Source organism: Garra rufa, chromosome 12, assembly GCF_049309525.1.
Source record: "Garra rufa chromosome 12, GarRuf1.0, whole genome shotgun sequence".
Classification (NCBI taxonomy): domain Eukaryota; kingdom Metazoa; phylum Chordata; class Actinopteri; order Cypriniformes; family Cyprinidae; genus Garra; species Garra rufa.
The window spans coordinates 39,988,914-40,013,455 of NC_133372.1; the positions used below are offsets into that span (position 1 = coordinate 39,988,914).

Consider the following 24,542-nt stretch of genomic DNA (forward strand, 5'->3'; position numbering starts at 1 on the left):
CAAATGGGCAAAACCTAGGATAGTGGCGAATTTTAAAAATGTAGAAATACAAATAATTAGTATTTGGTGTGAAAGTAATTTGCCTTTTATTATGTCATAAACTGATTTTTGTTGTAAATATGCCTGACGAGATTGTTACACTAAATGACATTTTAGTGGGTGTCTTCTGTAAATTAGGGAAAAATGTATGATATTTTTTTTTTGCTCAGAAAAACAAAAACAATTTAAGGTAGTATTACACTTATGGTTTTTATGCTTAAAAACCTACAGTCTATGTTAAAAACGTTTTCATCTTTGACTCTTCTTTTAAAATATATACATATATGTGTGTGTATTTGTATACACATAATAAATATACACAGCACACACACATATAGTTTGCAAACATAAACTTTTATTTTGAATTGATGAATCGCGACTTATCATTTTGAAGCTTTAGTTTCAATTTAAAAAAACAAAAACTTTTTACAGTGCACATGAAAGTGAATGGGGACTAGGTCTTTGTTTTAATTTTCATCTTGGTTACCCTATCGCTTTAATATTAACTATTGAAAAATAAACAAGTCCTTGATGGCTTCTTTATTCAGTGAATACTGATTTAAGATTGCAGTTGGCATATCTTTCTCACATATCTTTTCTTACCAATTAAAAAATGAGCTATGAGATGTGTGATACTCCTGAGTCCTGCTGTTGCGCATGGTTTGAATAAATCTTAGTTTTGTACTGCTGTATTAATAAACATGATCCACAAAAGCCACACTTACATTTACATACTTGTATAACAAATGCATATTCTGGATAATAACACTTATTAGTATGGTATGACCAGAATAAGATGCTAAAGCTGATGTATAATAGACATCACTTATGAATGTTGTTGTATTCCATCAATTTATCTCTTACCTTTATTGACTGTTTAGGGCTCACTGGAGCTGGACAGCTGTCTGTGCACACTTGATGCACACTGCCATCTACAGGAATTAACGCGCAATTACAAACTTTTTCGACGCAAAAAACACAATATTATTACCAATGTTTCTAGAAAGTATACAAACAAAAGTAGCAAAAATACTTTAAAAAGGTACCACTTTTGTTTTGTGTTTTTATATATGTACAGTGGCATAATATTATTATATTCTTTGAAATAATTTGGAGACCCTTAATAAATAACATGGGCTTACAAAAAAGTGCCATGACATTTACAGTTTTTTATATATATATTCCTTATGTGATTGATTGGATTGCATTAAAATAAAATAAAAAATATATATAATATTAACTAAATTAAAAAATTAAATAAAAAAAATACAAAAATTGTATTAAACTTAAATTAAATGTAAATGTTGCTTTATGATTTTAGTTTAAATTTAAGTCAACTTTAAACTAAATCAGAGTTTTAAAAAAAAAAAACTTTAGTAATAAGACTGCAAAAATGCTAATAACATAAAAAAACAGCTCAAATAATATTCAGTTTAACCTCCTGAGATAAATGGCAGTGCTGTAATATTAATAAAATTATCCCTGGAATACCATGAAAATAATACTATAGTACACCTCCAGGCAAAAGTTTTTGAACAGAAAGTTTTGTATTGTTTCTTAAAGAAGTCTCCTCTGCTACCCAAGCCTGCATTTGTTTCAGCAAAAACATTTTGGTAAAATATTTTTAACATTTAAAATCAATGTTTTCTATTTGAATATTTATTAAAATGTTTTTTAAGCTGAATTTGAGCATGTTTCTTAAGAAATCATTTTAATATTCTGATTAGCTGCTCAAAAAAACTTATAATTTTATAATTTATTATTATTATTATTACTATTATGTTAAAAAAAGCTAAGTATAATTTTTCTAGGTGTGTTTAATGAATACAAAATTCAGAAGAACAGCATTTATCTGAAATAAAAATATTTTTCAACATTATAAATGTCTTTATCATCACTTTCGATCAATTTAAGGCATCCTTGCTAAATAAAAGTAATAATTTCTATAATTTATTTCCGAGCTTTAGATTGGCATAATGTTAGCAAAGTTTTTATTTCAGATAAATCCTGTTCTTTGCATCTTTCTATTTATCAAAGAATCCTGAAAAAAAATTACTCAACTGTTGTAAATATTGCTAATAATAATACTAATAAATATTTATTGAATAAATCAGCATATTAAAATGACCTCTGAAGGATCATGTGACACTAAAAACTGGAGTAATGATGATGAAAATGTTGCTTTGTTCACAGGAATAAATTACATTTTAACATATGTCCAAATGGAAAATAGTTATTTTAAATAGTAAAAATATTTAAGAAATTAATATCAAATAAATGCAGGCTTGGTGAGCAGAAGAGATTAAAAAAAAACAATAAAAATCTTACTGTTCAAAAACTTTTGACTGGTGGTGTACATGAATTTCAATAGCACATATCAAAACACCCTTATCATGATAACACCCTCACTTTACCATGGTAAAATGTAGTACACCGACCTTGCTAGCAAATATATTAAACGCAGCGTTGTCAACAAACGACAAAGGCCTCAAGTTCAAACCCAAGTAATTAATAATGAACTTAGCAAAAGTAGCCAAGTTTGTCACTGGATGTATATTTGGCGTGAGGCGCATTTTGTGTTAAGATTTGGTTAACGTTACCTTGAGCAAATATGTAGTATTTTCATCGTCCATCCAACATTTATGGCAGGTGTCGAATCTAGGTCGGGGTTTTTGTTTCTCCCATCACTGCGTTTGACACCTTTTTGTATACAGCTAAACACACCTCCAACCTTCAGATGGCGCTACATAAAACAAAATACACTCTCGCGTCAAAATAACGCTGTTAAAATAAAACACCGCTTCACTTGAGCCAAATAAAAACACGTTTCTCTAACCAAATTACATATATTCTTAGTTATTATAAAATATGATGTTTAATTGCGTAATCTGTAAGTTTTATAAGACCTTCTTGTGTAATTTTTCAGGGAAGGGAGGGGCTGTATGGCTTTCATCCGGTGGAAGCGTCTTTCTATCCGCAGAGTCAAGAACATGGCGGCGCTCCGTGTGGTCGTGTTCTCCGGCACCGGGAGAACCCTCCTGAACACATCCAAATCCATTCATCCTCCACGGGTATGGGCACATATTGTGTTTACTTTTTTTATCTGCTTTATTTTTGAATTCTGGAGTGTAATATATCTAAATATAAGCCTTTTCTCATTGGCAAATCCCGGCGTCTCTTACAGTGTATTACCTACAGCAAGGTCACAGCAGCTGTGGCTCTTATTACATTCGCATCATGATATTTGTGGTTTTATATTGGTGTCATAACACATTAGGTATTTAATAAGGAGTGTTATTTGTAATAAAACATTTATATTTGGTTTAAAAAGCACTTTGGAGTCTAATAATTGATGCGAGCTGCCATGTCTTGGGTTTATCCTGGGGGTGACATCACTGGTCTTTGACATCCAAGGCTTATAATACATTATTCTTTTTTTTGTAGTTTTAACAGAACATGTCAACCGTTTCTGTTTGTTTGGCATATGCTGTTTTTTATAGTTATGTATTAGCATAAGTCAAATGTTAAATTGAAAAGTGAACATGAATGTCATAATGTCAAGTACTTGTTTTAATTAAAGCAACTTTTGAGCTGGCATAAATTTCAAGTTTGCGTATAACCTGATGATCAATGACATCTAGCATGATTTTAGAATTTTACCAATGTTATTTTTTTCGTCTGTCTGTGTTTTCCACAAAGAAACTAGCTTGCTATGATTAGTGACCTAGATAACATGCACATTTCTCAATAATTTTATATATTGATGGCTCTTGTGTTAAAATGTGAAGACTCCTAAAACTTAATTTACAGGTTTTGATTTTAAATGTGGTCCCAAACCTTTGGACTCAACTGTGTTTGTAATTAAAGTGAATGGAGATTAATGTATTTGTAAGGTGTTTAAATGGGCATTTAAGGTCAAACTTCATTTAAGGTCCTTCATTGGTGCAAAATTTATCATTTAAGTAATGGGTCAAAGGCATTGTCCACAGCAAAAGAAATTTACAAAAGTGATTGTATGTCCATAGAAAGCACATTAAATGTAAGTAAAGTGTCTACTTTTAAGGTTTTGGAGAATAAAATGTCAATTTAGTTGAAATAATGTTACATTGTCGTTTAGTGTAACACAATATTTATGTAAAAATTCTAAAAACATGCTTATTCTGACTTACTGACGTACATATTAAAATATATAAACGAATAAGGGAGCATAGTACATTTTATTGTGTTTTAAATCAATAAAATGTTTTGTCAGTAAAAAATCTTAATGGCAAATGGGCACATTTTAAAAATGTAGAATAGCAACTAATTAGTATTTGGGGTGAAAGTAATTCATCTTTTAATATGTCATAAATTTTGTTTTGTTGTAAAGATGCATGACAAGATTGTTACCCTGAATGACACTTTAGTAGGTGTCCTCTGTAAATTAGGGAAAAATTTATGATATTTATTTTTTTTGCTCAAAAAACAAAAATGCAGTTGAATTAAACAACTTTTTTATACATTTTTTTTTTGGAAAAACAACTTAATTAACAGTTTAAAGCAGTATTATTGCAATGTAATAATTTGTCACTTCCTTCACATAATTCATTTGTGACTTATGTCTGTGCATGTTGGGGTGATGCTCATCATGTTTGTGCAATAATCAGCTGCATTTATGCAGAGTTATCCATCAGTTTACTAACTGAAAAATAATCCTAGATAACTTCTGTTTTGTTTTGTAGGCCAACATGTCGTTCGCTAGCCTGCCGAAGGGAAGGAAGTTAGCCCTGACCACGATTGGAGTGCTGACAACAGGAGGAGCAGGTCTGGCTCTAATGCTGCAGCAGTCAGTCAAGGCCTCTGATTTGGAGCTGCACCCACCGTCATACCCCTGGAGCCACAACGGCTTGCTGTCCTCCCTCGACCATTCTAGGTACCACAGCCCACATCAGAGTACCTTCTTACTAGGACAGGGATAGGCAACATCAGTCCTGCAGAGTTTAGCTCCCTGAAAAAAATAAATAAATAAACTCACCTGCCTGTAGCTTTAGTAATTCTGAAGACCTTGATTAGCTTGTTCAGGTGTGTCTGATTAGGGCTGGAGCTAACCACTGCAGGAAATCAGCACTCCAGGACTGACATTGCCCATCCCTGTACTAGGACGTACAAGATAGTCTGAGCGTCTAGTGATGTTATAGTAACAGTACCATAAAGGGGATGCATGGCGGTTTTGCATTATGACAAACAGCACCAAAATTGCAAAAAAATGTACCTCTTAGATCAGTTTGCACCAGTGTTGTATTCGTCGACGATGACGAAATCATTTCGTTGACGCCACTTTTTTCCATGACGATAACGAGACGTTGACGAGATAAAAATGGCTCGTTGATGACTAAAACATGACGAGACGTGTGTGAGTTTTCGTTAACGAGACGAGAATAGACGAAAATGTTAGTGGGTGGTCCGTCAGACGTTTAAAATGCATGACATTTCTGCTTATTGTGCATGCCAATTAAAACCAAAAAATATCTGCCGCTATGGCAAGCCGTTTTAGCATTAAAAACTCTTTGCCATACTAGTATGGTAAGCCTTTTTAGCATTCCATCCTTGTTTGTCTTTTATGTTTTAAAACATTCCTTCATTATTGTAATTATTGGTGAAAATAGCCGATCCGGAAGCTCACATTGTGTTGAACTATAGATCTGCTATTTTCAGAACTTATAAGTGACACTACCCAACAGAAAAATACTTACTGACCTTGACTAAAACTAGACTAAAACCTTTTTGACTTTTCGTCGACTAAAATTGGACTAAAACTATCACATATAGAAGTGACTAAAATGTGACTAAAACTAATAACCATTTTAGTCCAAAAGACTAAGACTAAATCTAAGATGGTTGTCAAAAACAACCATCTTAGATTTATGTGGTTTGCACATCTAAAACATAAAGTTTCACTTTGGACTCACACCTCTGGGTACTAAAGTTGTGCTTAATGAAACAGCAAAATTTAAACTGAGACAGAAGAAAATATTTGAACTTTTTTTTTTAAAGCTTTTTTTCCAGAAGTCATTTTTCTATGGCCTTAACTGTCACCCCCCATTTTTTATAATAGGCATGAAAGTGCACTATCCAAACTTCAATTGTTGTAATTCATGAACACTTTGGAATACAGATCTAAGGTTGGTCTCTTTTTAAAGTAGACAATGAGCAGATTATTGCAGAAGTGGAATGTTTCCAAAAAAATAAAGTCTCAACAAATTATAGAAGTTTAAATTCACTGTAAATAAAATGCACTGTACAATTTTTATTATATTTTATATAAAATACATATTTTACGTAACAGGTTTTATCCTAAATTTGATATCAAATTGAAGCCACACATCTAAATAAGTTATGTTTCAAATTTGAAGTTGATATGAAAAAAATGAAGGTTCCTGTGAAAGTTTGTTTAGAGTGTTATACCACAAACAGCAACCGGGTGCCATCCAAATGCCATATATATATTTTTTTATGCATCTTTCTGTCACAAAAGTCTCATTTTTATTTATTTTTTTTAAGTTTTCATTCTATCACAAAATAACCAGCAAATATGCAATCCCGAGACTCAGACCTTTCCATTGATGTTTTTTTGTCAAGATTGTAAAAAGTTGTGATTCTAAAATCCTGTAATGCATTTTGTAATATGAGGAGACAGCCAAACGATTTTGAAGTACCATTTCCATGGTAAGGCAATGCCCGATTCAAAATGGTTTTCACAGGATGATTCTTGAGCTTCTAAGCTTTCAAATGATAGATAATTTATGATGGTTACTATAACATTTGATAGAAAAAGGACAATGGAAAAAGAGCGCCAAGCGTCCCACAGGTGGGACGGTGACAGTTAAGGATAGCAGACATTCTAATACCTTATAAAGCTTACTGTATCATATTTGATGCACAAATGATTAACATATCAAAACTTTGCTGTGAAACCTGCATGCCATCTGTTGTCTGATTGATAGGTCATACTTTTTTAATAAGTAAAAGGTTTTTTAGTATAATTGTAAAGATGTCTATTGTCAGGTCATGTTACTTGTGATTTTTTTAATAAAGTAAATGTACAAATACTTTTTATAATGGTAGTAATATTTATAAGAGACTATTTACTAGACTGAAGAAACTTATATTTGTGTATTTATTCATTATATTTTTAGACAAATCATTTTAAAATGACCAATATTGAATATGATGCATTAAGGTTTTGCTTGATACTTTGAGAAATTTGATTTGATTGTGTTGTGACAATCATTATTTAATTATATTGCATTATACATTTAGTACAAAAATGTATGTACATTTAGTCAAAAGTTCAGTAAAATGTTTAATGTAAAAAAATCTTACAATAGCTTTGTTTTTCAGTATTCGTCGTGGGTATCAGGTATATAAGCAAGTGTGCTCGGCCTGTCACAGCATGGAGTATTTGGCCTTCCGTAACTTGGTGGGAGTGTCGCACACAGAGGCAGAGGTCAAGACCCTGGCTGAAGAGGTCAGTTTTCTTATGATGTTAACCTGTTTGTTAGGGCACAGCAATACAAAAAAACACCACTTTTGCAACACCCTGGCAATTGTGGTGGCAGATTTCACACAGACAAGCACCACTAACTTTTTCACACAAAATTAAAACACTGAGTGAGAGGGTTGGTTTGGTGAGAGATATTCAACTTTATATTGTTGACACATCTATAAGGATGCAAGCATGCTGTGCGCTTTGTCTGTAATGTTAATATGCTGTTATGCAGATTGAAGTTGTGGATGGTCCTGATGAAACTGGGGAGATGTTCACTCGACCAGGAAAACTCTCTGATTACTTCCCCAAACCATATGCAAACCCTGAGGCCGCCCGAGCTGCTAACAACGGTGCTCTGCCCCCTGACCTTAGCTATATTGTCAGTGCCAGGTAACATTACTTTTGACATTATTTTACACTTAAAAAATTGCCACACAAGCATCACTAAAGCTCTGGGATTGAAAACTGTTCTACTACGGGCAATTTATAAGCAAAAATTCATTTTTTTATGATTAAGATTAAACTCAATATTTTCATTGTCACACTTCTGTTTTTCAACAGACATGATCTTATAGTTATAAACTTTTTCTCTCTCTCGCTTAGGCATGGAGGGGAAGATTACATCTTTTCTCTCCTGACGGGTTACTGTGATCCTCCAGCTGGTGTGTCTTTGAGGGAGGGTCTGTATTACAACCCTTATTTCCCTGGCCAGGCCATTGGTATGGCACCACCCATCTACAATGAGGTGCTTGAGTTTGATGATGGTGAGTTTGTTTTGTTTTCCATTATCATTACCCATTTTCAGACAAGAATATGTATTTCTCAGGGCTCTAGACTCATTCCATCCTCTGGTTGCTCTTTTGCGACTAACTGTTGATCACAGGAGCACATAATTTGGTCGCAATTATTTTTTATTTGCTACAACATTAATCAATGCATACTGATGAAATTTTATCATAGTTTATAGTTACATGCAGGACCTAAAACTAACTTTTTGCCACACCTGCCAGTGGCCAGTGATGTAATAATTTACCAGCCATTTTTTTTTTTTTAACCTGGTCATGATTTTTTTTTTTTCAGTTATTAATCATGATTAACCACATATTTATATTGTCATAATTTCACATTGAACCTCAAATAATGAGGTAACAAAATAAATACAGTATATTTTAAATTTATTTAAAGGCATCTTTACTAAGTAGTATTAATACCAATACAGCTCCTGGTGTCTCTATTAAATGCATGTTTCCTCAATTTACCTATTAATTATAGCCATTCAAAATTACAGTATACTTGAAAGCCATTATTTTTTTACATTTAATAGGCTCTGAAATATGTAACAACACTATCAATGACAGACTTAGCAGGTTTCGCTTTAAAAGCAGCACGGCCTCTTTAAAAGCTGATGCACATGACGTAGATCTGACACATAACCAACTTTCTTCTGACTCTTTACGGTCATTTAAGAGTTTATAACTAATTTAAGACTATGTTTATGAGGCACTTCGCCAAAACTGCACATTTTGACATTATTGTGTGTGTTTTCATCCATGAAGCGTTACTGTTGCACTGTCTTGTGGTGTAACCCTAGGAATGTATCGTCACTATCCGGGTTATGAAGGATAAAGAAGGGAAAAGTTAATCTTCAGAAATGAAGCAGCAGTATCTTCTCAAGTATAAGTTATTAGAACTGTCTATAGACAAGCTGGCCATCACATTATCTCTGACCTTATCAGCCCATTTGTATCCTATTATTTGATTCGCTCTTGTCGCTTATGACAGAACAGCTAATCACAATGATCTTGTCTTCAGAAAATATTTTATTAGCGTACATCAGAAACAGCAAATCTCTTTAAAAACTGGCTCATTTGGCGCTTGACAAGTGCTAATTTTAGGCCCTGATTACATCATAACAAAAGTGGTTAACATTCAACCTGTTCTTTTTCATCAGTATTATTTGTGATTTTAATTTTGTGAACAGGAGTTCCTCTTTTGTTATGTTATAAGCCGGGCTTCGGATGCTTTTTCTTTTTCATTTCGAATTTGCAATCTCGTCACATTTTACAGTGAAAGATAATTGTCTGTTTTGCTTGCATTTATACACCTTTCACTTTTTAAGACTAAAACATATGCTTATATATATCTAAATCTATATCCAAAGCATAATGTGAATTAAACAGCAGAAATAACAAGCTTTTCAAAATAAGAACAAAGAAAAGTAAAACTAAACTGGCTGTCGATGACAGTGCTTGCATGCCTTTTTTCCCCCACAAGAATACCAGCATGTTCACCTTCTCTTTTACTTTACTTTAGCTTGAAAACCAAATCCTCCATCCATCATCATTTCCTCGATATTCGCGTCATTTTTGCTAGGCGCTGAGTGCTGTTTTTTAACTCGCACATTCTCAAAAAATTGTTGCAAGTGCGACCATTTCGGTCACAGTCTAGAGCCCTTTTTCTACTAAGTCAGTCAGTAGATCAATCTTACTAAGTTTGTCATTAAACCCATTTCAATTAATTTCTTTCTTTTTTGCCTGTTTAAATGTTGTGCATTCATTTTAAATGCATTTAGTTCATTTTAGTGGAATAGAAGGAATACAATAAGATTTGTCAGCCCGCTAGTGGCATTCTCATTAATGGTGCTTTTTACTCATGAGTTATATTTCATACTTTCTGAGCTTTGATTATAATTAAATTTTTCCATATAAAGACTGCAAATGACTTTCGTTTTTTTTTTTATCATCCCATCTGATTTGATTTACATATAAATTAGCCATTTAGAAAGTGAAATGGCTAAATATAAATGAAGCTTCCACTAGATTAAATGCATTTATGAGGTATTACAGCTAATGGACATGAAGTAGCATATTAAGCATTACATGTCGTAGGACAGAGTTTCGTAATAACTCACTTCTCCTCCATAGGAACCCCTGCCACCATGAGCCAGGTGGCTAAAGATGTCTGTACTTTCCTGAAGTGGGCGGCCGAGCCAGAACATGACCAACGTAAACGTATGGGACTGAAGGTTTGTGTTTTTCTTTCCGTGCAATACCAGATGAGCAAAACATACGTGCTAAATCTCTGGGATGTTGCTACATCTCTACATTTGTCCTCATTAAAGCACCATCACGAAAAAATAGTGCTTACTGTGTTTTCTTTGATTCTCTCTGCAGTTGTTGATGGGCGCTTCCATACTTCTTCCCTTGGTCTACTATTTGAAGAGACACAGGTGGTCTGTGATGAAGAGCAGAAAGATCGCCTACAGACCTCCCAAATAAAGCCAAACTGCTGCCTTCACCAGGCCTTGACACAACATAAAATCCTGATTCACGATTGTCCGATCTTTTTCAGAATGCACAATGCTTCAAGATAAGGTTGCTATCATCAATAACCGCTGGACATCCTTTCAGATAGGTGTCCTTGCTCCTAAATGACTTGGGGGGTGTGGGATCTGAGACAAGCTTTGTGATGTTTTACTGTAAAATAAATATTATCTCCATGAATTATTTGTGGTTGTTTGTAAGGCCTGTGTTCAGAGGCGAAAATCAAAAATACATTTGCAACCTTCTTGTGCTTTGTGAGATCTGTCCTTGCAGTAGGTTCTCTACACATTGTTGTGTAAATATTTAATAAAAGCGGTATACCCTAATGACCTCTTCTAACAAATCTGGTGGTTTTGTAATCTGATTCTTTCGATTTGATCATTGGGATTGATTTTAGTAAGGGATTTTATCCAAAGCAACCTAAAAATGATACTAAAGCCATTCATCAAAAATGACAGTATAATCAGATGTACTGCAGTGGTTAGCATGCCAGCTTTGGACATTTGTGACCCTAAACCACAAATGTTTTAAGTAGCACGGGTATATTTGTAGCAATAGCCAAAAATACATTGTATGGGTCAAAATTATTTTAGATAATTTATCAAATTATCTTTTATGCCAAAAACCATTAGGATATTAAGTAAAGATTATGTTCCATGAAGATATTTATAAATTTCCTACTGTAAATATAGCAACACGTAATATGCATTGCTAAGAACTTCATTTGGACGACTAAGGCAATTTCTCAATATTTTGATTTACTTTGACCCTCAAATTCTAGATATTCAAATAGTTGTATTTTTGCAAAATATTATCCTATCCTAACAAACCATAAATTAATGAAAAGCTTATTTATTCAACATTCAGATGATGTTGACCCTATTGTTTTGTTCAAAGCCGTTTCTGTCATTTCTTAAAGGTTTTAAGTCACCACAGACCAGAATACTACTATATCAATGCCATTTCTTCATAATTATGTAAAAATGTCTTGCTCTAGTTTTTTAGATAAACATGCACAGGCATCACCTTGATCTTCATAGCTGCAGCATTGTTTTAGTATTTTTTAAGAGGGCACTGGGTAAATATTTAGTAAGACATTGCAAGTTAATTGTAAATATCTGAACCTTAAAGCAACATGAGTGTAAAAAGTATACTTGAATTTGACAATATAATATGGCAGAAACTGAAAGAAAAATATTTACAACTTATTAAAACTTAATGTATCCACATGGTTTCACTGTAATGATTAAACAAAAAAACTGAATTAAGAAGGCAATAGAATAAGTATATAATATAGTTGTATATAAAAGAAAGAACTAAATGAAGAAAAACATTATTTCAATATAGAAAATATCAGTGTAATTTAATTAAAATGTCATATTTGTTTGTTGAGTAGCTATTCTTTACATTCATTTCTGTAAAAAGAGGTGAGATTTAGATTTGACATTTAGCATACATTGGATTTGTTGAAGGTTACCATGTGGAAAATAAAAGTTCCTAAGAAATCCTAATTAATGATCTTTTTTATCATTAGTAAATATTCATGTATCTTCAAGGTTAAGTCTACATTTGTAACTTGGGGCAAATTAATAACCTTACAACAAAATCAGATTACACTAACAAAATAAATCAATTAAGCACCACAAAATGTGCATTTATTATCAATACAGTATCTATATATTTAATTAAAGCCATGTTACCTAATTATATGTGACCCTGGACCACAAAACCAGTCTTAAGTCGCTGGGGTATATTTGTAGCAATAGCCAAAAATACATTGAATGGGTCAAAATTATTTCTTTTATGCCAAAAATCATTAGGGAATTAAGTAAAGGTCATGATCCATGAAGATTTTTTGTTAAATTCCTACTACAAATATATCAAAATGTAATTTTTGATTAGTAATATGCATTGTTAAGAACTTAATTTGGACAACTTTAAAGGTGATTTTCTCAGTATTTAGATTTTTTTGCACCCTCAGATTCCAGATTTTCAAATAGATATATCTCGGCCAAATATTGTCCTATCCCAACAAACCATACATCATTAGAAAGCTTATTTATTAAGCTTTCATATTATGTATACACCTAAAATAAATAAAAATAAAATAAAATATGTATACACTGTAAAATGTAACCTTATGACTGGTTTTGTGGACCATAAAACCAGTCTTAAGTAGCATAGATATATTTGTAGCAATAGGCAAAAATACATTGTATCAAACTGAGTCAAACTTAGCCTCAATTTTTCTTTTATGGCCAAAAAAATAAGGATATTAAGTAAAAACCATGTTCCATCAAGATATTTAGTAAATTGATCAAATACTACCGTAAATATATCATGCATTGCTAAGAACTTCATTTGGGCAAACTTAAAGCAATTTATAGCAATTTTCTTGATATTTAGATTTTTGCACCCTTGTTTTCCAGATTTTCAAACAGTTGTATCTCGGCCAAATATTTTCCTATTCAAACCTATCCTAAAAGCTTATTTATTAAGCTTTCAGATAATGTATAAATCTCAATTTAAAAACAAAATGACCATTATGAGGTCTTAGCACAAATCTAAAACGTATTTTTTTATCAGTATTTACATGGGTGAGTAAGTTAAGTGGCTAATATAAAATACTATATTAAAACCCATGCTTAAGTATAAAACACATTTGAATAGTATTGTTTTTATATAAAGAAATAAATAAAGTAGTTTTCACAGTGCAGATATCTCGATATTTCAGAAATCTGCCACTAGAGGGTCAACGCAGCAGAGACGCTCCAGCTACGCGGTGGAATCTGATTGGCTGAGAGAATTCCATCATTTCCTCGGTGTACCGGAAATGGGTCACTGGAAATCGAAGTGACGGCTAGCTTTACCGCCGCATGAGAGGGAGAATGGATGCGTTAAATAAACTTAAACAATTTGACGCTTATCCGAAAACTCTAGAGGACTTCAGGATCAAAACATGTGGAGGAGCCACGGGTGAGTAATACACGTCCACCGGGAGCTGCACAAGTGCTGAGCGCCATTCATACACACAGGCTCATGGGGAGAAAGCAGTGCTGAACAGGCTAATTAACATAAAGTCTTAAAATATGCACACATAATTACATATTGAAATGACACACAAATGAACATAGTTTGAATGGAAAGTGTCACTGGGGCGCATAAATTCAAAACTGTATTAGATAAGAGCCTTGGTTTAATCTGACTGTGATTTAAAAGCCATGTAGATCAGTTTTTAAAAAGTAGTTTCTAATTCACGTGTTCTTTGTTCACTTTAAAGTGACCATCATCAGTGGACTTATCATGCTGATTCTGTTCTTCTCTGAGCTGCAGTATTATCTAACTAAGGAGGTGAGTGAATGACTTTATGCGGCTTTGTGCATTATATGTAACTCATCTGTCAGTCTATAGACTCTTTAGCTATATTTTATTTTCTTGTGTGTGTGTTTTTAGAGCGCTTTATACAATTTCAATGGAATGTATTTGAGTTTTGGCTTTGATGTTATCTCTCAGGTCCATCCTGAACTATTTGTAGACACTTCCAGAGGAGACAAACTAAGAATCAACATTGATGTTATTTTTCCACATATGCCTTGTGCTTGTAAGTAAAGATTTTGTTTTGTACTTTGTTCTGAACATGGCTCATTTAAGAAGTTGTGTAGTGATTCTGAAAGTCCTAAACATATCTGTGTCTCATATCATCCCAAAAACTAGATGCAATCATGCGAAAGCAAACTGACACTTTGTTGCCTAATCAAAGATGGTGTTATGATGTCTACTCTTGCTGTTCTACTTCAGGTTTTTCCGTTATTTAAACATTTGTGATTTTGTTTTCTCAGATCTGAGCATTGATGCCATGGATGTAGCAGGGGAACAGCAGCTAGACGTGGAGCATAACTTGTTTAAACAGAGGCTTGACAAAGAGGGCCAGCCAGTCACGGCAGAGGCTGAAAAACACGGTCAGTATCGTCATAACTAGTGCTTGAACAAACTGTTCTTGTTATGTGATACACTACTGAAAAATGTATGGTATGTTGTTCCTAAAAGATGCCCATTGTTTTCATGTGAAATAACATTTATAAATAAAAGTGGGATGTGCACTTACAAACAAAATGTTGATATACAGATGACATATTTTTGAATCCATGCCTTGATTTGACTTCTTTCTTGCTGTTGTTTTCGGTGCAGATTTGGGGAGAGAGGAAGAAGGGGTGTTTGACGCCAGTAAGCTGGATCCTGACCGCTGCGAGAGCTGTTATGGAGCTGAGACTGATGATTTCAAGTGAGTTTCACCTTTTTCTGATAATGCACCGCCACCTCAAACAGAGCAGAAGTTGTTTCCTTATAGGGACATTGCTGGTAGAACAGGTTGTCTGCTGGCATGAAACCAGTTCTGAAAGCTGTAGTTAAGATCCGGTAAATCGACAGGCACTTACATAGTCCAAATAGCTCAAATTCATCACCAGCTGGCTAAATGAAAGCGGAGGAGATTAATCAGAAGTGTAAAAATCCTCCAGGGCCTCTGTATTTACACTTACTTTGTTAAAAGTAAGTGCCTTGTCAGTCAGCCAGTCAAATTAACAATCACATGTGCATTGTAAACTTTGTTTCCTGCAAAAAAACTTTTACTAGAAACTGGTTATTGTAGTATTACATAAATAGAGTTGAGGTCAAAAGTTTACTTACACCTTGCAGAATCTGCAAAATGTTAATTAATTTACCAAAATTAGAGGGATCATACAAATGCATGTTATTTTTTTTTTGTTTAGTACTGACCTGAATAATATATCCCACAAGAGAAAATGTTAGTTGAATTTATAAAAATGACCCCATTCACATGTTTACATACGCTTGATTCTTAATATTTAACTGTCTGCTGTTCTTCAGAAACAATCTTCTTCCAACAATGACTCTATGATTGTGAGATCCATCTTTTCACACTGAGGACAATTGAGGGATTCATATGCAACTATTACAGAAGGTTCAAACGCTCACTGATGCTCCAGAAGGAAAGACAAAGCGTTAAGAGCCAGGGGGTGAAAACTTGTTGAATTTGAAGATCAGGGTAAATTTAACTTATTTATTGGGTTGTATTTCCTTCTGGAGTATCAGTGAGCGTTTAAACCTTCTGTAATAGTTGCATATGCGCCCCTCAGTTGTCCTCAGTGTGAAAAGATGGATCTCAAAATCATACAGTCATTGTTAGAATGGGTTCAAATACACAATGTTGACAAAAAAAGAAACTGTGGGACCTGAAGAATTTTTCTGAGGAATAGTGGGCAGTTTATAACTGTTCAGGTCAAACAATGGACTCATGAACAACTATTACATCTGTGGATCATTCAGGTAACAACACAGTATTAGGAATCAAGTGTATGTAAACTTTTGAACAGGTAATTATTATAAATTCACCTATTATTTTCTCTTGTGGACTATATGTAAATGTCTTTTATGTGAAATATCTTATTCAAGTCAGTACAAAAAAACAACAACATGTATTTTCATTTATATTTCAAGTAACAAAAATGACTATTAATGGTTTTAGATGACAGTAACAACACTGCTTATGATCAGCGCCTGATGTTAACAGCAGATGTATATCAAGCCACAGAGTTTGTGGTTTAAGACGCTAACTGGCTGTTTTGTAGGTGCTGCAATACCTGCGATGACGTGCGGGAGGCATACCGGCGGCGTGGCTGGGCGTTTAAGACCCCTGACTCCATTGAACAGTGTAAGAGAGAGGGCTTTAGCCAGAAGATGCAGGAACAGAAGAATGAGGGATGTCAAGTCTATGGCTTTCTGGAGGTCAATAAGGTAACATGCAGTCCTGTGAATCAGAATTGATTAAGTTCATGGTATATATTCCAAAGAAAATCACAGCATTTCCTATATCTTTCTTCAGGTGGCAGGAAATTTCCATTTTGCTCCTGGAAAAAGCTTCCAGCAATCTCATGTACATGGTAAAGAATGAGGTTTAGTTGTTAAGTATGAATCGAAACCCAAGCCAAAGCTTTTAGGTCTGATACAAAGGCATGTTTATTAGTTCTAGTGGAATTTTAAGGACTGGACCTTTTATGTTCAGTCACAAATCTACACTGAAACAGCTTTTATGTTAAGCCTATGTGCCAGTATGCATCAGACCTGAAGGTTTGATTTGTCTGCATGTAGCCAGATGCTTCATGTAGTCTCTCATTTCTTAGTATGCAAACTAGAAGTGCATGGTGAGCCAATCAGTGCTGTACAAATGTCTTGTGATTTGCATTTAGGTAGATAAATACACAGTGCATGTCTCGCATGTTAGCTTTTTTCTGCCTGCTTTCTCAAAACTGTTCATCAGTCTATGCACCTTAGAATCTGTAGTTTAAATCCACTTAAAGTCTATTTGATGTTGACCATTTGCCTTGTTTCTGGGCTGATGAACAGTTGCTTTTCTTGTTGTTGTGTATGCAAGTGTGCCTTTAAAATCTAACGAATTCCTCTATGCTTTCATTACCTTGTGGTGCAAATCAAAGCTGTTTTTTAATGAAATAATTTTTGGGAAGTCTGGGTTTTTAACTTTGGGACAAAAAGGTTTCTATGCTTTCCCACCAAAGCTCACAATCTTTCTAAGTAACAAGGTACAGAACTAACACCAGTTATGCTTGGACATGCATAGGCTATTCTTCCAGTGGCTGCATATATGGTACTTATTAATACACTTTAACAGACCCTGGATTTAAGCACCAAACTTTATTTTAATAGCCCTACTTCAGAAAATAAAAAAAGAGATAATTTGGCAATTGCAATTTTGCTCTAGCATTGGAATTAGCTTTAAAGAGCCTGTGGTTGTTACAAATTCCTCTTGAAACATTTGTTTTCCAAAAACAAAACCCATTTAGTGACTATTTTCTCTTCTTTCTGCAGTGCATGCTGTGGAAAGTAAGTTGATCTTTTATATTTTAATAAATTACTTCAAGACAAGTTAGAATTTACCTTGTTACTACATCAGTAATTCAGCTTTTCTCTGCTCATAATATGAGATTTAGACTTTAACTAATAGTTTGTGATTGATATTGCAGTTAATTTGTCATGATTCTCATCAGCAAGTGCATCTGTGACCACTAAACATACTACGCTCTGCCTTTGTTTGAAATCTGTGCAAGCTAATTAAATAATTCCCTTAAATAAGATGCATTGACAAATTGCTCATCTTCGACAACGTTCAATCATGTTTAATTGATTTCTTTATTTTCAGTTCATGATCTGCAGAGCTTTGGACTAGACAATGTAAGTCGCTTCACTTCTTTTCAATAACATTGATATGCCATTGCCCATAATATTAAACCTAACAGAGTTCTTTTGGGATGACCACAGATCAACATGACGCATTTCATCAAACATCTTTCATTTGGCAAAGACTATCCTGGAATTGTCAATCCTTTAGATGGTACTAACATAGCAGCACCTCAAGGTAAGTGCATGTCATTTCTTAAAAGAAAAAATCATTATGGCTAACAGCATAGGTTTGTCCACAATTAAAGAACCCTTCTTTAACTTTTCCATTGTCAAAGGTCACTGCTACAGGTCAATCCCACAGTTGTCCTCAATGTCATAATCTAGCAACAGTCAACAATTACATCCTAGATTGAGTCCAAGATTTACAGAATTTTTTTTTTATCAGTTTTTATTGACACTTGTGTCCTTGAATGTGGGTATGATAACATAGGGATGAATCTAGAAATGGTTCAAAGTCCTGTAATTACAGAAGTGGCATTAGTGTGATCTCAGCAGCGGATACCCATCCCAATGGCCATGAAGGTTCCAAACGTGCCACCACTTTGCATCATGGTCTTTCCAACTCCCCCCATCAACTCTCGACCCCTCATGCCAATCCTGAATAAAACATAAGCATCTCTATTAAGCAAAAAGTACCAATTTTAGTTAATGTTACAAATATATATGATAAATAATCCTAAAAAAGGCAATGGTTGTTCATACCTGAGACAGGAGAATGTTCCAAACATGGCACCTGCAGCCATTCCCACAGCAAAACCCATCATGAAGCCCATCTTGACTCTGTCAAAGCAACTGGGCTGCGTCTGTCCGTATGATCCTACTGTCACCGGCATCTGGAAAGAGGACAATATTTTGTCTTTAATTACTTTAAATATGTAAAGAGAGAGAGTGTGTGTGTGTATATGTGTATATATATATATATATATATATATATATATATATATATAACTTTAATTTTTGGTCGTCATAGGTGGATTTCGAGCCAGCTGTCATATAATGACCTCTAAAATGCCCTAAAAATGCTACTTGTACCAATGCTGACTAGATAGGTGGCTTACTAGGTTTTTACTGATTAGCCACACACCTGCGTATTAGCTGAAGGTAATTACATAAGTAACTTAAGTGAAACTGGCTTATTTATGAGATTTAAATAAATAAATGTTACGGTTAAAGTTAAACTAAAACATAAAACAGTGAATTTATTACACGCGAGTCGCTAATTTCGTTAAATGTCATCAAGGTCTCTGGCCTTAAACAAACTAACGTTACGTCGAGCACTGTACTGTTCGCAACGATTAATTATCGGAAAATATTTCTGAAGAAACTGTGCTTACCTTGTCAAAATCGCTATGTGAGTGTCTGTATTAGTTCGTTTTCTGAGAAAATTGTCCAATGTTTGCTGTAGGACTGCTTCACACGGACGCCATTACTTGAGAGGAAGTGGATGGTGACGCGGAGAATGTTAGGTTGAGAAGCGCTGCAGCGTCATCTAGCGGTAGAGCCAATCACGTGTTTAGATTGGAGAGTCGCTTGCCCACTAACGGTGAATGTTAAAATTGCAGGGGTTTGTAATGAAACGCCAAATTAGTTTGATCTCCTAAGTATACTATAATAATTTATTCCCTATCATAATAAAGGTTAGAACATTGGAATTATAAACACATGTCACCAACTTGTCCAAAAAAATTTTTTATAAACTTTGTTATACTTACTGTTATCTACTATATCTTACTGTTCTTGTTGTTAGTGCAACAGGATTTTAAGAGAATACTTTAGAGATAAAAGTTGAAGATCCTGTATGTCACATTGACCTTTGCACTCTTTTGCTCTTTACAGCATCAATGATGTACCAGTATTTTGTGAAAATTGTGCCAACGATATACGTTAAAGGAGATGGAGAGGTAAGAGAGCTGAGCTATGGGAAAATAAGGGGGTTAAAAACAGAGCATGCTCACAAAAACTGGTAAAACTGGTTTCTTGGTAAATATGACAGTAAATACACTACCAGTCAAAAGTTTTGGAACTGTAAGATTTTAATTTTTTTTTTAAAGAAGTCTCTCAGGCTCACCAAGCCTACATTTATTTGATCCAAAGTAGAGCTAAAACAGTAAGATTCTGAAATATTTTTGCTATTTAAAATAACTGTTTTCTATTTAAATATATTTTCAAATGTAATTTATTCCTGTGATCAAAGCTGAATTTTTATTGTTATGCTGAAAATAGCAGAGTAGAATTTTTGTCAGGTTTCTTTGAATAGAAAGTTCAAAAGAACATTTATCTGAAATAAAAAAAAAATGTAACATTATAAATGTTTTTATCATCACTTTTTTTTTTGTCAATTTAAAGCATCCTTGCTATTTCTATCATTATTTCTTCCCCCCAAAAAATATATATTGACTCTTTTGAATGGTATAGTGTATAATTTTACCAAAACTTTTTATTTCAGATAAATGCTGATCATTGGATCTTTATATTCATCAAAGAATCTTGAAAAAATATATACTCAACTGTATTAAATATTGATAATAATATAGAATGAATGATTTCTAAAGGGTGATGCTGAAAATTCAGCTTTAAAATCACAGGAATAAGTTACATTTTAGAATATATTCAAATAGAAAACAGTTATTTTTAAATAGAATAATATTTCACTTTAAATCAAATAAATGCAGGCTTGGTGAGAAGAAGAGACTTTTTTTTAAAAACATTCAAATTTTTCCTGTTCAAAAACTTTTGACTGGTAGTGTAAATAAGGTTTTACAGTACTGACAATAACTAAAGTAGTAACAATGCTGTATATAGCTGCAAGTTATGATTGTTATGGTAATCTTTTATTTAAAAAATTTGATTTAAGAAGATGAGAATTTAAAAAAACTATTCAGAATGATTCAATTATTGTCTTGTTGATTTTTTTTTTTTTTTTTAGACGTGGGTGATAAAAGAAAATGCTTTTGTCTTTTACTTTAGATTGTTAAAACAAACCAGTTTTCAGTAACGAGACATGAGAAAGTAGCCAATGGGCTGATTGGAGATCAGGGTCTACCTGGTGTGTTTGTGCTTTATGAACTGTCTCCAATGATGGTCAAATTCACAGAGAAGCAGAGGTACGTCTGTTTTGTTAACTTATCATTTAATTGCGTAACATGCATTGAGTTCACTTTGATTTAAAAGAAGTTCTAAAGTAGTGTGTTTCATGCTGGAATGATTTTGATATTTTTAACACGTGTTTTCGCAGGTCTTTCACCCATTTCCTAACAGGAGTTTGTGCCATTATAGGAGGTGTTTTCACAGGTGAGATTCCAGTCTGTGTTTTGTACTTTCACAGCGGTTTTCACAGAAATGTACTGTGTGTGCAGAATGGAAGAATGTAGACTGTAAACCTACTTTTACTGCTTGTTTTTACTGTGGTGGTAGCATTTTGACATTTACATGCTGAGAACCATCCTGAACATCATGTACATGAGACATGTGTAAAATCCAGCCAAACCCTTTCCAATTCAGCAGCAAAAAGCATCTGTAACATTCAGAAAAGCACAGTCACAAGATTCCACACACTACACTAAATTTGTTTCTCATGATCTTAAAAACCTTTTGATCTATGGACTAAAGCTTAAAAGCAGAAGATTAGTTTTTAAAGACACTAAGGCCTGATTTCACAGACAGGACTTAGCCTAAACCAGGATTATGTCAAAGTTCAATTAGTACATTTAAGTAATTTTTATAAATGTGCCTTAGGAAAAAACATTACTGGTGTGCATCTGAAAACAAAACAAAGGCACTGATATATTTTAAGATCAGTCAGTGCAAGTTTCTTTCAGTTGAAACAGCCCAGACCTACATTTCAGTCTAGGACTAGGTTTAAGCCTTGTCCGTGAAACTGGGGGAAAGTATGTTAATGCATGAGTTAGACTAGATTATAAAGGAAAAGCAGCCAGCAAGTGTCCAGCATGTTGTTTAAGTAAAGCTTAGAGTGTGTCAACTTAAAAATTGTTATTGTTATCTATAATAGGGCTGCATGATTTGAGGGGGAAAATAGTTTTTGTTTTCCGCAGATTAAAATTGCAATTGTGTTGTTGTTGTTTTTTTCTTTAAGGATTTAGGTTGTCTGTGCTTGTTTGTAAGGTTATAAAATTAAGTATTATTATTATTATTATTATTATTAATTATAATAATAATAATATATTATTATTTAATAATAAATAAAACATAAACAATAAAATATTAAACAATAAGAAATCTTAACATTTTAATACTCCAGTGTGTGTATATATATATATATATATATATATATATATATATATATATATATATATATATATATAAAATGTAATATAATTATATGTATATAAAATAGAATAATACATTTTATTTTACAATATAAATGTAAAATTACCATACTAATATGAAAAAAAAATTCCTGATTAAAAATTGCAATTGTGATTTTTTTTTTTTTTTTTTTTTTTTATAATGCAAGGAATTTAAAATTTTAAGGATTTAGGTTTGCTGTGCTTGTTTGTTAGGCTGCAGAATTTGACAAAATATTTTGTTATAATATGACAATATAATAATAATAATTATATTATTATTTAATAGTAATTGTTATTGTTAATATTTTCTTTAATAATAACACAGATTATTATTGTTAAATGAAAATTAAACAATATTACTATTTAAATACTTCGTAAAAAGAAATAGAGCAAAAAAAAATAATTTATGTTACAATATAACTGTAAAATTACAATACTAAAATGAAAATAGAAATTGTTATTAGTAGTAGTAGTATTTAATAATCAATATTATTATTGTTTAAGAATAATACTTATTATTTGATTATTATTGTTATTTTGTTTAATAATATAATAATAATACTTATTGTTGTTGTTGTTGTTAAATAAAATATTAAACAAAAAGAAATATTACTGTTTTAATACTTAACTGTTAAACAATCAAGCAATATTAAAAATGAAAATAAAACTATAGTAATACAATTACTGTAAAACTGAAAAATAACTGTAAAAATTACAATACTAAAATGTCCCTAAGCTATAATATAATCTTTTTGTCACTAATTATTAGGGGTGGGCATAGATTAATTTTTTTAATCTAGATTAATCTAGATTAAATCTTGGAATTAATCTAGATTAATCTAGATTAAAATGGCTAATTTGAATTCTGCTGAAGGCATTCAGAATATGTGTGCTACCCAAATAATGACTAAAAGTAAGTCTTTGAGAATGGATCATAAAGCTCATAAAGCTGTTCTATGATAATTTGTTGATGAAAATAAATTATGTTCAATTAGATGTACTTGTGTTTACTAACTAACTAACAATGAAATTATTTTTTCTACCTATTAGATTGTGTGTGTTTTTAACGTCAACATCTACCCAACCCATTACATGTTACACCGTACTTTTATTTTGACAGGTTGCCATGAAGTTTCTGTGTCATACAGTATGATATGATGCTAGTTTTCTCAAATGAAACGGTAAAAGTGACACTCATAGCAGTTTGGGAGATTGAGTTTACTTGTTCATGTGAGATGAAAATGCCAAAAATTACCGGGAGCGTCACGTGTGTTTCAGTATGCGTGTAGTAAAAGCTCGTCTCCGCCATGCATACATACAGCTAGGCAAACGGAACATATCAGATTCATATTAAAACGGACTTTTTGCATTTCAGTTTTCACATACACTAGTCCATATCGCGATTTGAATTAAGTGACAGAGCAACATTTGATTTAGGAATCCAAAAAACTACGAATTTACGTGGCATTTCGCGCTATAGTAGATTCTGTTTTCATGAATGGAGGACGACGCGATCCTGTCTGTGTTTTGGTGGAGGAGACTTAAACGCGTGACCATATTCGGTATACATCCGCGTTAAACTATCAAGGTGAAAGTCATCATAGCTTGCGTAGTTTAGACCCAGCTCCTAACCCAAATTTGAGAATAGATTAACGGCGATATTTTTTTTATCGCACGATAAGAGTTTCACGTTAACGCAGCACGTTAACGCCGATAACGGCCCACCACTACTAATTATACATCAAATATATTTATTTAATTAAATTGCACTTTTATTTGTGTATTGTCATTGTTTTAATGACTTTACTGTATACAACATATGGATGTTAATACTAGATGTACCTGTAGAAGAGCTCACCTTGTCTGTTTCTCTCCTGTCCCTGCAGTTGCTGGACTCATCGATTCTTTGATATACCACTCAGCAAGAGCCATACAGAAGAAGATCGAGCTGGGTAAAGCATCCTAGCACCACGGGGACACTGGGTGCACGACTGTGTCTCGAAACCTCTGTGTTTTAAAGGGAAGATGCCACAATGAAAGCCCCCAGACTGTTTCTTGTTGTGGCCACAG

General features: G+C 33.1%; 3 protein-coding genes across 4 annotated transcripts; 2 read left to right on the plus strand and 1 right to left on the minus strand.

Moving 5' to 3' along the window:
• Positions 1–3,023: 3,023 nt before the first annotated feature.
• LOC141347021 (cytochrome c1, heme protein, mitochondrial-like) lies at positions 3,024–11,233 on the plus strand. Its single transcript, XM_073851992.1, has 7 exons — positions 3,024–3,110; positions 4,761–4,951; positions 7,420–7,546; positions 7,800–7,957; positions 8,171–8,331; positions 10,492–10,592; positions 10,741–11,233. The coding sequence occupies exons 1-7, from the start codon at positions 3,030–3,032 to the stop codon at positions 10,843–10,845; spliced, it is 924 nt and encodes a 307-aa protein (XP_073708093.1). The 5' UTR covers positions 3,024–3,029; the 3' UTR covers positions 10,846–11,233.
• A 2,491-nt stretch (positions 11,234–13,724) lies between these two features.
• Positions 13,725–24,525, plus strand: LOC141346500 (endoplasmic reticulum-Golgi intermediate compartment protein 3). 2 transcript variants are annotated; one of them, XM_073851378.1, is made up of 14 exons: positions 13,725–13,866; positions 14,171–14,241; positions 14,404–14,491; positions 14,730–14,849; positions 15,079–15,172; positions 16,539–16,704; positions 16,793–16,850; positions 17,794–17,808; positions 18,125–18,156; positions 18,244–18,340; positions 20,002–20,066; positions 21,133–21,269; positions 21,401–21,456; positions 24,359–24,525. In XM_073851378.1, the coding sequence occupies exons 1-14, from the start codon at positions 13,767–13,769 to the stop codon at positions 24,436–24,438; spliced, it is 1,179 nt and encodes a 392-aa protein (XP_073707479.1). In that variant the 5' UTR covers positions 13,725–13,766; the 3' UTR covers positions 24,439–24,525. The 2 variants fall into 2 exon arrangements, with proteins under 2 accessions (XP_073707479.1, XP_073707480.1); XM_073851379.1 differs by lacking the exon at positions 17,794–17,808.
• Positions 18,440–19,648, minus strand: LOC141346501 (reactive oxygen species modulator 1). The gene is made up of 3 exons (XM_073851380.1): positions 19,500–19,648; positions 18,868–18,998; positions 18,440–18,762 (listed from the first exon to the last, which is right to left on the minus strand). Exons 2-3 carry the CDS (start codon positions 18,996–18,998, stop codon positions 18,654–18,656), a joined length of 240 nt encoding a protein of 79 aa, XP_073707481.1. The 5' UTR covers positions 19,500–19,648; the 3' UTR covers positions 18,440–18,653.
• Positions 24,526–24,542: the final 17 nt, after the last annotated feature.

Bases quoted from the DNA above. Each gene is read 5' to 3' on its own strand.
- LOC141346501 (XM_073851380.1), bottom strand. From the start codon at position 18,998: ATGCCGGTGACAGTAGGATCATACGGACAGACGCAGCCCAGTTGCTTT. The intron at 18,763-18,867 runs GTATGAACAACC...TGTTTTATTCAG, and splicing joins GGAACATTCTCCTGTCTCAG to GATTGGCATGAGGGGTCGAG.
- LOC141346500 (XM_073851378.1), top strand. From the start codon at position 13,767: ATGAGAGGGAGAATGGATGCGTTAAATAAACTTAAACAATTTGACGCT. The intron at 14,492-14,729 runs GTAAGTAAAGAT...TTGTTTTCTCAG, and splicing joins TCCACATATGCCTTGTGCTT to ATCTGAGCATTGATGCCATG. The intron at 20,067-21,132 runs GTAAGAGAGCTG...CTTTTACTTTAG, and splicing joins ACGTTAAAGGAGATGGAGAG to ATTGTTAAAACAAACCAGTT.
- LOC141347021 (XM_073851992.1), top strand. From the start codon at position 3,030: ATGGCGGCGCTCCGTGTGGTCGTGTTCTCCGGCACCGGGAGAACCCTC. The intron at 3,111-4,760 runs GTATGGGCACAT...TTTGTTTTGTAG, and splicing joins AATCCATTCATCCTCCACGG to GCCAACATGTCGTTCGCTAG. The intron at 10,593-10,740 runs GTTTGTGTTTTT...TTCTCTCTGCAG, and splicing joins GTAAACGTATGGGACTGAAG to TTGTTGATGGGCGCTTCCAT.